Source organism: Labeo rohita, chromosome 11, assembly GCF_022985175.1.
Source record: "Labeo rohita strain BAU-BD-2019 chromosome 11, IGBB_LRoh.1.0, whole genome shotgun sequence".
Lineage (NCBI taxonomy): Eukaryota > Metazoa > Chordata > Actinopteri > Cypriniformes > Cyprinidae > Labeo > Labeo rohita.
Window position 1 is genome coordinate 5126103 of NC_066879.1, and position 12000 is coordinate 5138102.

Consider the following 12000-nt stretch of genomic DNA (forward strand, 5'->3'; position numbering starts at 1 on the left):
CATTTGCGACAAAAAAGGCAGAATTGCGAGTTCATGTCTAAATTCTGAGGAAAAAAAGTAAGAATTGCAGGTTTATATAAATTCAGAGAAAAAAAGGGGTCCAAATCGCAGGTTTATATCAACTCTGAGCACAAAAGTCAGAATTGCTAAAAATAAAAAAAGTTATAATTGTGAGTTTATATCTTGTAATTCTGACTTTATAATTAGCAGTTGCAAGTTTATATCTCACAATTCTGAGAAAAAAGCCAGAATTGCGAGTTCATATCTCAATTATGTAAAAAAAAAAAAAAAAAAAAAAAGAAAAAGTCAGAAGCCTGAGTTTATATCTTGCAATTCTGACTTCATTTCTCAGAACAGCGAGTTTATATAAACTCTGTCAAAATTGTGAGATACAAAAAGTGGGAAGAAAATTGAATTGCAAGTTTTATATCACAATTCTGAGAACAGAAAATCACAATTCTGAGAACAAAAGTCTGAATTGCAAGATACAAACTCTAATATGTGAAAAAGTTAGAATTGCAAGTTTATATCTCGTAATTCTGACTTTATAACTGAGTTTATATCTGAAATCTGAGAAAAAAATCAGAATTGCCAATTTTGTATCACAAAATCCTAAGAAAAAAGAAACTTGTTTTTCTGTTTTTTTTTTTTTTTTTTTTAATGCAGTGGTGGAAACTGGCTTCCATACAGTACGGCTGATGCACTCTATATGATTAAATAAATAAATATGTGACCCTGGACCACAAAACAAGTCATAAGGGTCAATTTTTGGAAACTGAGATTCATACATCATCTAAAAGTTGAATAAATAAGCTTTCCATTGATGTACGGTTTGTTAGGACAATATTTGGCCAAGATATGACTATTTGAAAATCTGGAATCTTAAGAGTGCAAAAAAACAAAAAAACAAACAAACAAACAAACAAAAAAATTCATATTGTTATAAAATATTGAGAAAATCACCTTTGAAGTTGTCCAAATGATGTTCTTAGCGACACATTTGACTTATCAAAAATTACACTTTGATATATTTACGATAGGAAATTTACAAGATATCTTAATGGACCATGATCTTTACTTAATATCCTAATGATTTTTGGCATCAAAGAAAATCTATAATTTTGACCCATACAATGTATTTTTGGGCTATTGCTACAAATATACTTATGCTACTTAAGACTGGTTTTGTGGTCCAGGGTCACATATGATATATACATCAGTAAATCAATTTAAAAACATACAATTTAAACAACAAATTCATAATGAAAAAATATTTTAATAATAATAATAATAATAATAATAATAATAAATCTATTTCTGTCTTTTGTGCCTATTCTACCCCATTTTCCCTTAAACAAATTAATTTAAAAAATCTCCTAAATAAATAAATGTAAATATTTTCTTGTGCATATAAGCCAGGAGATACCAGATTTACCAGCTTTGCATGATTATGGTAATGGCAGAAGGATTTATAATAGTCTACAAGTGTGGACAGACAAATTAAGCAAGCGATTCTACTGCATTACATTCATGCTAACCCATATAATAGTTACTCACGGCTATACTTTCAAAATAGTGTATTTTAATATGTATCCCTTCCATTGTAACTAAATTATTGCACATTCAGCTTTTTTGCTTGTTTCCTGTGGGACAAGATTGATTTATTTTCAGTGGTGATCAAGAACAAGTCACAGATGTGACTTGTACTTGTACTGAACCCAGAACACGAAGGACACAATAGTGGAAAAGGAGAAAAATCGGGAAAATAAAGTGTTTCTCATTTGTTCTCTCGAGGCTCGCAGCTGTGGCAGTGATGGCAAACAACCGCGATCGTACAGTGCGTCACAATTCACATTTGTTTGTGCGATTTCACAATGACGCTAACAACCGCAATTCACCTAAAGCGATACATCTGTGCCAAAGCAGCACATGTGTACAGACAAATCGCATCCAAGATCATTCTCCAGGTGGCGTGGCTGGCAGCCATGTTCTTTTCCCTTCTGGGTGAAACATCAGCGTCCCTTCATTGTGTCCCAGTACCTGATGAGTGATCACTCTGACGGAGATGTTTTCCAGAATGGTGACTCGGGAGTTACACAGCTGCAAGGACCCCTGGGCCAGACTTGAGCTCCCTAAGGATAAACCTGGACGCTGGATCTAGTTTGTAAACTCAGCGACTGCTGACAAGAGCTACGAAAGTTACCGCAAGTCTGACGCAGGGGCAACAAAAGGTCAATGTCGTACACTGACTCTCCACATCTAATTGGCTGATTCTGTCCCTTTCTGTCGGTGCACACCAGCTGGTGAACAACCTGATGTGACCATCTTGACCCGTGTGGAATTAAACAGGAATGCGGCTGGGTAAAGTTTGGATATTCCTGGCGTTGGACCCCATCCCAACTCCCTATCTCTCGTTCTCCTTCGCTCTCTTTCCCAGACCTCTGCGCCGAGGCTAATCCCACACACCTGCAAGAGCTCCGCACACCGCAGCCTGCCAAGAGTCCAGCCGTCCCCCCTGCCTCCTCCACCACACGGCCTACAGAACGAGAGAGAGAGAGAATTTAGGATTATTACATTTATCAGTCACTTAAAAACACCCAAAGCCCATGGGTTTACATGTATGGGAACGCAACAGAACAGCTATCCTAATTTCCACATCTCCAGAATGATGTCAGAGTCTCATTTCCCCCACAAGGAATGGTGACACAATCTGAAAGAAAGAAATCTTGAACAACCCTAACTTCCAAAACTCATTGCTACACATGCTAACTCTATCAGTGCCTGGAAAACACATTGTCGTTCATGGTGGTTCAGGGTTTTCCAACAAACAAGAGGAAAATTATACTGAGCTTTGACGAGAAATGAGAAGTCCAGCATTTGTCACCATAAAGAAGATTACGAGGTAAAAACATATGCACAGATGAATTGTTAACACCCTTACGAAAATTGATTTTAATATAGTACAAGTGTAGTAACCATGTTTTTTGGCATATTGATTACCATTTCTAAAACCACAGTTTTACTACAAATACCATAGTTAAACTATGGTTAGAATACCAAAACCATGGTTAATTTGTAGTTAATATGGTTTGACTGTTGTAACCATGGTTTTTTGGTTTTATTTGTGATAAAACCATGGTTAATTTTCATAAGGGCACTGTCGAATTGAGCTAAATAATGACACTAACTTTGCAAAATCGACATACATTTGCAATCAAAATTATTCAACCCCCTTGACCTGCAAGACATTTTATAAAAACAATTCAACAAAGGCATCAGTATACTACTGTAGAAGGTTTATTAATACACATTTGAGTAATTCTGAAAATGCAAGTTGATGAACAATAATAATTTTTTTTTAAATCTCTAAACGTTCATGTTCAAAATTATTCAACCCCCAAAAGTCAAATTTGGTGCAAAATGTTTAATTCTTTAAAACCACCAATCAACCCTGCTTGGACGTGCTTTCCAGAATTGCTTTTCTGGTACAACACACTTTAAAATAAGGAATAAGGCTGCCAGCTGCAAAGCAACTTTTAATGTCTTGGAAATCTTTATTTAGTCTTCGACTTTCTAATATAATAAAACTATTTATTCTCTATAGCTTTTGTGAGAGCTCTGTTGACTTTGCCATATTTGCTACTCAACTTCCTAATCAAACACACCTGAACCAGCTAATCAAGGTCTTAGCATAGAGGGTATGCATGTGACGTCACCGTCAGCTGGAGTGAGAGAGTTGCAGCATTGATTTTAGCGTGAATGCTGCGAAAGAACACACAAAACACCTCTTAAACCAGAACAAGCTTTGCAATTGACTGTACAAAGACATCTGACAAGAAACCTGAGGTATATTTTTACAGGCTGCCAAAAGATACAGAAAAAAAAAGCAAATGGATCGCTGCAATTCAAAGAAACAAATGAAACAAACTCCAGGAGGCGAAACACAGATTTGCAGTTATCATTTCATGTTAATATGTTGAATATTGCGGTAAAATCAGACCCTATATATTTTATTGTCATATATCATATTGACAACTCATCAATTAAATATTTACCATCTTAAATTCTGCATAACTGGATGTTTTTAAATAAACACTGAAAAAAACTATATAAGATTTTGGGCTTGACCATTTGACCATATATGTACCATTGAAGTGATCACCGGGGTTTAGACCAGTCTATTTTGTATTTACAAAATGTGTTCACAGGCAAATCTGCTCTGTTTATTTCCCTGGCGTTGAAATCAGGCACATATAAATGTCAGGAAACACAATTCCTGGCTGCATATCAATATCCTTGGACCACTGGACATTTGGTAAATTGTAAGGAACATTAAACTGAGTCCAGCAAAATGATTATCGTTTTGTTTTAATCGCGGTTTTGCTTCTTCCCTATTAAATCCATTTACGCAGCTGCTGCTTTTGCCACTCAGTCCATCTGAGGGGGCGTAGTGCAGCGGGAAAGTGACATCAATGCATACCCTCTATACTTGAAACTTCCAGGTAGGTGTGTTGAGGCAATTTGGAGCTAAACTTTTCAGGACACCGGCCCTCCAGGACCAAGTCTGGTGACCCCTCTTACATATAGACATTATCACTTTTAATATGGCAGTAAAGTGTTGTAGGTGCAATTTTTTACAAAGTCCTGGATTCTCAGAAGAGCTTGTATATGTAAAGTACTGCAGGCTGAATAATTTTGATTGCAACTGTAGTCATCAACTGAATTGAAACAACATTGAACTGAGAGAGTTTTGTTCCTCTTTATAACACAAATTGAGATATTTTTGATGAAATCCAAGAGCTTTCTGACCCTGCATAGACAGCAACACCACTGACACATTCAAGGCCCAGAAAGGCAGTAAGAACATCATTAAAATAGTCCATGTGACATCAGTGGTTTAACCGTAATGTTATGAAGCAACAAGAATACAACCTTTCTGAGCCTTGAACGTATCAGTTTCGTTGCTGTCTATGCAGGGTCAGAAAGCTCTTGGATTTCATCAAAAATGTCTTAATTTGTGTTACGAAGATAAACACGGATCTTACGTGTTTGGAACAACATGAGGGTGAGTAATTAATGACAGAATTTTTTTCAGCTCTACGTAGAGCTGCTTTACAGCTGAACTTTAATTTGAATCATAATTGATTACTTTTATAACATTAACACTGTTATTTTCCTGCTTTATTAATGGGAAGCTGCTTTGAAACAATCTGCATTTTATAAAACACAATATAAATAAATGTGACTTGACTAATACAGCTCGGCGCTACAGTATTGTACACACATGCTAACTCTATTAATCCCTGGAAAACACATTGCCTTTCATGCTGGTTCAGGATTTTCCAAGAAACAAGGGGAAAACGATATTGTGCTTTGATGAAAGTCACAGATGGAAGATTACGATGAGCACAACATTTCTACATTGTGCGAAGGGAAGATACCAGTGCTGGCTAAGACATTAGATCTGTTTCAAAACCTAGCGAGCTGCTATTTCGTCTACGAAATAAGCCTCCTATCTGCTCAAAGATGTATCTGCCATTTTGGATAATACATTTTACGGAGCTGCAATGCATTTTGGGATTGTTTTCTCTGACAACTATATGTGTGATGCTGCTTTAATGTTTCCCTCACTAGTTTTTGGAACAGAGCTTTAGTGTTGATGATTCGTTTATATGCAGCTACAGGTGCGATCTGTAGCCTCAGGTAAGACAGGTCTGACAGGATCTCAGTCAATTGCACAATTTGTACTAATTTTAGGATGGCTAATTGTTGTTTGAACTTGAGTATTTAAAGAGGTGAAGTAGGAGGGGAGGAATGTGCTAAATTAAAGAGAAATGTGTGTGTGTGTGTGTGAAGACTGTTGCACAAAGAAGGAGGGAGTTTCAGCGACTTCACATGTTTATTGGTTTTGTGTTGTATTTGGTGGGAGTTATTATGCAGCCAGGCTGCAGATAATTGCTGGACTTTTCCATCGGCCTCAGACCAGGAGCATCTGATGGCTAAGAAAGGAAAACAATTGAAGCACAGCATGAAGTAATTATGAATGATCCCCTCCAACTCTGCACACAAGAACACACACACACACACACACACACACACACACACACACACACATACAAGAACGTTCTCTTCGTCAGTACATCATGTGTGTTTCATTAGCTGTCAGATTAAGGAAGAGTCTTTGTTTTCAAGTTCAAAGAGCTTGTGCTGGAGAACATCCATTTATCCCCGTCACACTTACTGAAAACAAACTGGAAGCAAGTTCACCTCAAAACAAACTGACTGACCACAGCTCTACAGGCCAGGATGTACTTGACATGAACTACATTACATAACGCCAAGACAGGTGTTACTGCAATTATATTTTATCATTAAAATGACATTGACTTATAATGGGAAAAACATGTTGTTATGTTCCAAATACGCCAGAATGCCTCTTTAATGTCAATTACTGTCATTAAACTGAAACAACTTGATAAGATTCTATATTAATGTAAATTTGTTGCAAAAATGCATATTATTTAAAGGAAACCTGTGTCCCCAGAATGTGTCTGTGAAGATCATTTCGAAAATGCCTATTTTGAGTTGAAAGCAAAAACAATGTATTTGTGCATGTCTCTTTAAATGCAAATGAGCTGCTGCTTCCCGCCCCCTTTTCCAGATTAGAGCTGCGCATTTACAGTTCATACATCAGATACTCTGCTAAAAACATTAAAAAAACATTAGCAGATTATCATATCTTTTATGCTGAAATCATGTGTTTTAAAGACATGGTGGAAGAATACGGTTTTTATTTATATCATTACACTTTATTTGCTCTGTTTTATTTTGTGAAACCTTACTATGTATATGAAATAACCATTTTATAAAAGCAATAAGCCCAGTGAAACCGTGGTTTACAGTAAATTTATAACAGCTAAGGGGGTTTTACAACGCACCTTAGCTGTTATAAATTCACTGTAAACCACGGCTTCTTGGGGCTTATTGCTTTATTCTATCACGCTGAAATTATGCGTTTTATACCATATTAGGTTAAACTTCTGATATAGCATGCACACAGAAAGCGGCTGTCACATGGCATGTGAGTACTCAACTAAACTTCTCTTTCATGTCTTATTGAGCTTAAACTGTCAAATACACAAAAGTTTATGTTAAAAACACACAAGTTACATAAACAGTCAGTTATGTCTGTGAAGGTAAACAGTTGGGACAGAAATTGCATGTTTATATTAGATCTGTGTGGCAGCCGTGTAAAAAAAATATTGGGTTGTTCTTTTTACATTTTCTGGGTTGACAGATGCACCAGGGACTCAAATATAGTCAGACTTTCATGATATGTCACCTTTAACAAAAACTGTAAAATCTGTCCTCGCTGCGAACACCACTTTTGGTCACATTAAAAACAAAAACTGAAATGCTTGTTTAGATAATGACTTTCATCTTTTAATTTGTGTTTTTTTAGTTTGTTTCACCATTGAAAGGTCAAGGATGGAGACATTTATAGACCCGAGCAGGTGGGCTCCATTCATGCGGAAAGATGGGGATCCTGATAAACTGACATGGTCAGGGTCGGCAGTAAGGTTTAATAAAGGACTGTGAGAAGCAGCGAGCCAGGCCACTGGCAGCCTTGTGTGACAGGAACAGTGTGTTTAATATGATTCTGGCAGCTACTGGAAGCCACTGATGATATGCGAGTAAAGATGCAGTGTGAGAGGATTTCTAGAGGTTAAACATGCTTAGAGGAGAAGCAGGCACTGGATGAGAAGCAAGTTGCAGTTACTTGTGAAATATTTTGGGCCTAAATGGGAAATGAGGGGTAAAGAAAGGGCCTGATTATTCCAAACGGCATATTAAACTTACAACCGCTAGGTCAACATAGCTTGAACTTTTCATTTGATTATAAGTATAATAATATCGGACTTGTCTAACTTCTTGGTTTAATCAAGGACAGACCTGAGATCAATTTAAAAACATTTATGTGGACAAATGAACCTTTTTATAACCATACTGCACTCTAAATATAAGATTGAAACACACCACCCTGACCAGACATTACTCCAAATGTACACTTCAGCTTCAATTACTCAAACCAAACTAAGACTCGTACGTGAAACACTTGCACTTAATCATGGGAATAAGTTTGATCCACTGACACACAAACGTCAAGTTGAGTGGGCACGGTGGGAAATAAATGGCCGGCTGATGTAATGACACAGCTGCTTGGTGGTTTTGTAACACAGCAGCGCTGAGTTTAGGGGATTGTTGGTAGATAAACTTTGGGAATTGTGGGATACGCTGGAGAGAACAGATGGTTTACTGCGGCCTGCCGCTCAGATGCCGGGGCTTAAGTTGTTTTTGGTGCGAATGACTTGAGAACTAGTTTGGTGATACTTGGGGTTTGATTTCCCAACATGAAATGCTTGCCAGGCTTGTTGATTGTCATTTTTTGTGGACTGTGTGTGGCCCAATGCAGCAGCATTTGCTGCATTCAACGTGCTTAAAAAAGTACATCAAAATCTTTTAATTCAAAAAAGGAAGCAAAGGAAATCCTGATATGGATTCTTTCTTTTGAGGGGCTTTATGTGTAGGAATAAAGCATGTAGGACACTTAATCCTGTATCTCTACCACTGCTTTACACTCTATTATTACAATGATTCAGCTGCTCACAGATCTCTGAATATGACAAGCAGAAATTATACACACATGTATTTGCAAGGATGACGGTATAATATAAGGGTGGAATGGTTAAAATTTCTCACAGTTAGAAAAATACTCTGTGCTTCTATGTTTTTGGTAGACTCGAGGCCTGCTCACACCAATGATGATAACTATAAAAACAACATACAGAGTTTTGATAATCTTTCAAATTCTATGAGAATAAGAAAGTCCACACTGCATCTGTAATGAAAAAAAGGGCTGTCGTGGACTCAACTGCACTGTCGATTAAATGAGAAGTCCACTTCCAGAACAAAATTTGACAGATAATGTACTCACCCCCTTGTCATCCAAGATGTTCATGTCTTTCTTTCTTCAGCCGTAAAGAAATTATGTTTTTTGAAGGAAACATTTCAGGATTTTTCTCCATATAGTGAACTTCTATGGTGTCATGATTTTGAACTTCCAAAATGCAGTTTAAACGCAGCTTCAAATGATCCCAAATGCAGTTGTAAATGATCCCAGCCGAGGAAGAAGGGTCTTATCTAGTGAAACGATCGGTTATTTTCATAAAAATAATACAATTTATATACTTTTTAATGTCAAATGCTTGTCTTGTCTAACTCTGCCTAAGCTGTTTTTTTCCCAGTTCATGCATGTTCACTTTGCAAAGACTGGGTCGGTACTTCTGCAGAGATGTAGGATGATTTTGAAATGATTTTTGAAGTTGAGGGAGAAAATACGATTGGAGTTTTTCCAACATACCCTAACTGTCTTGAGCCAGAATAAAGGGAGTTCAGGCAAAGCAAGACAAGACGAGCATTTGAAATTAAAAGGTATTTAAATTTTTTTTTTTTTAAATGAAAATAACCAATCGTTTCGCTAGAAAAGACCCTTCTTCCTTGGCTGGGATTGTTTACAACTGCATTTGGGATCATTTGAAGCTGCATTTAAACTGCATTTTGGAAGTTCAAACTTCCATATCCGTCCATTATATGGAGAAAAATCATGAAATGTTTAACTCCAAAAACATTTTTTTTTACGTCTGAAGAAAAAAGACATGAACATCTTGGATGACAACTTGATGTTCTGGAAGTGGACTTTAATGCATCCAAAATAAAATTCTTATTATCTATTGAAACCCACTATAATATTTAAAATATTAGAAAGCTCAGTATATATAAAAATCATAATTTATTGGGTACTTGCAGTTGGGAGGTGGCTGTCCTGAACCCTAACCCCTACATTTAAAAAAACAAAAAAAAACAAAACAATATTTTTTTTTTTTTTTAATTTAAAAATACATATATATTTATTTTATATTTTCTTTGTAAATTATGAAACTTTATGTAATGTGTCCTGCATTTTCATGTCACTACTGAAACATTGTCCATTTGGTGAGACTGATTTTAACTACACCCCTACATTTATAATCAGGATATATCTGTTACTTAGCTACATAAAGAGCAGATAGGCCCCATCATAGATAGATGTGTTCAAAAGTCTAAAAAAATCTGTTTGTAACTTTAATGAACGTCACTACCGAACACCATTTTTCTATAATTAAACACTTTTTTTGGGAGTTATTCCATTTCGTTTAGTTTTTATACGTGTACAACTGTTCAGAACTGTGCTACCTAACCATGTGCTGATTAGCATCTCTGAGCTAGCTTCAAAAGTATCTAAAATTGTCACTACCGAAACAGTCACAACCAAAACATCTGTTTTTGAAGTTTTGGTAGTGACATCTTTGGGGGGAGAGGTTTTGGGTGTTATCACATAAAATTGACACTACCGTAACAGTCATGACCGAAACATGTCATCATTGTTTTGGTAGTCACAATAGGGTTTACAAAATTTTTGTACAGTTATGCATTTTTTAGTATGTTTTAGCAGTGTGTTAGCATGTGGGTTAAAATTCTGTAATGAGATGTGGTCGCTACCAAAACATTACTGTCACTACCGAAATGGGATGTTTTGTCAAAAATAAAGTATACTGGATTATCAACTATGATGTTATGAAAGTTCTTGGTTCAATGTATATTCAAACTAATGAATCCTTAACTTTGAAATCAGTTATCAACTTTTTGTCTTTTACAAAGAAAAACTGGATTCAAAATACAACAAATCTCATAAATCACACTTGAAAAATTGTTAAAATTGTAATTGTTATTGATTTACCTCTGAAAACTTTTGAATAAAATATAAAAAAAAAATTATATAATTACGAAGAAGATGCAAGCAAAAAAACGTATTAAATTATACATAAGTACATTTCAGTAGTGATAAATTTGGGGAGAGGACAAAACATTTCAAAACTTTCTGAAAATACAATATGAAAATTATCTGCACAATTAAAGGCATACCTTTGATATTATACAATTTGCATACACAATTTTAATTTAAATACACACACATGCATATACCCTTATTCGTATGAAAATAAATAAATAAATAAATAAATAAATAAATAAATAAATAAATGGACATATTTGAAACTATCTGATTACTCGTTGTAGTGCTTAAATGTTAAATGTAACCCCACTGGTCAGTCCCACCTGTGAACTGCACTTTTTAACTTGACTGGCAACTGAAATAACATTTTACTTTGTTTTTTGTTTTGTTTTGTTTTAAAAGAACAGTTAATCTAAAAATGTAAAATCTGCCACCATTTACTCACCCTCATGTCTGTGTTCCATAAAAAAATGTTGGTAACCATTCAGTGGGGGGGGAAGAAAAACAAAAACAAAAAAAAAAAATTCTAAAAATATCACATCTTTGTTCCACAGAACAAAAGTAAGTCATGCAGGTTTAAAAAGACATGAGGGTGAGTATCACTTTAATACCCTGATATTAGATTTTTATGGCACTCCTACTCCTTCACAGCCAAGAATATGAAACTGTATTTCAATTCTAATCCATTGATAGTGTACTGGGCCGCCTCTGCCCAAATCTGTGTCCAGAATAAAAAACACTTTTTGAATTAACCCTACTGTGAAGGCAGCACTATTTGTCAAAAATGTGTTACCAGGGTCACTCAAAACTGAATGCATATCTGAAAGAATGTGGAATTCTGGAAAATAGTCAATCAAGCGAAAGCAGCCGTTTAAAACCAACACTGGCATCTTATACCATTGTCTCATCTACGCTTTCTTGCTTTTGAAAGCCGTGCACTTTTGAAAGAGAGTTTAGCAAAGACTCTCACATTCCAACGGCTCCACACAGATGGCCGGAGAGGCTGAAAACATGGAAGAATGAAGGAGTGAGAGAATGCCTTTGAACGTGTCACAAAGAGGCGGCCATGAATGACACTCCTTATTACGGCCGAGAATCGCGGTTAACGC

At 35.9% G+C, this 12000-nt stretch overlaps 1 protein-coding gene across 1 annotated transcript in view; it reads right to left on the reverse strand.

The window, feature by feature from the left end:
• The window catches only part of slc25a26 (solute carrier family 25 member 26), a 70040-nt gene that overhangs the window by 12524 nt on the left and 45516 nt on the right, over positions 1–12000 (reverse strand). The window contains exon 7 of the mRNA XM_051123139.1: positions 2467–2536. Within this exon, the coding sequence (XP_050979096.1) occupies positions 2467–2536 (70 nt within the window). The remainder of the gene's footprint in view (positions 1–2466; positions 2537–12000) is intronic.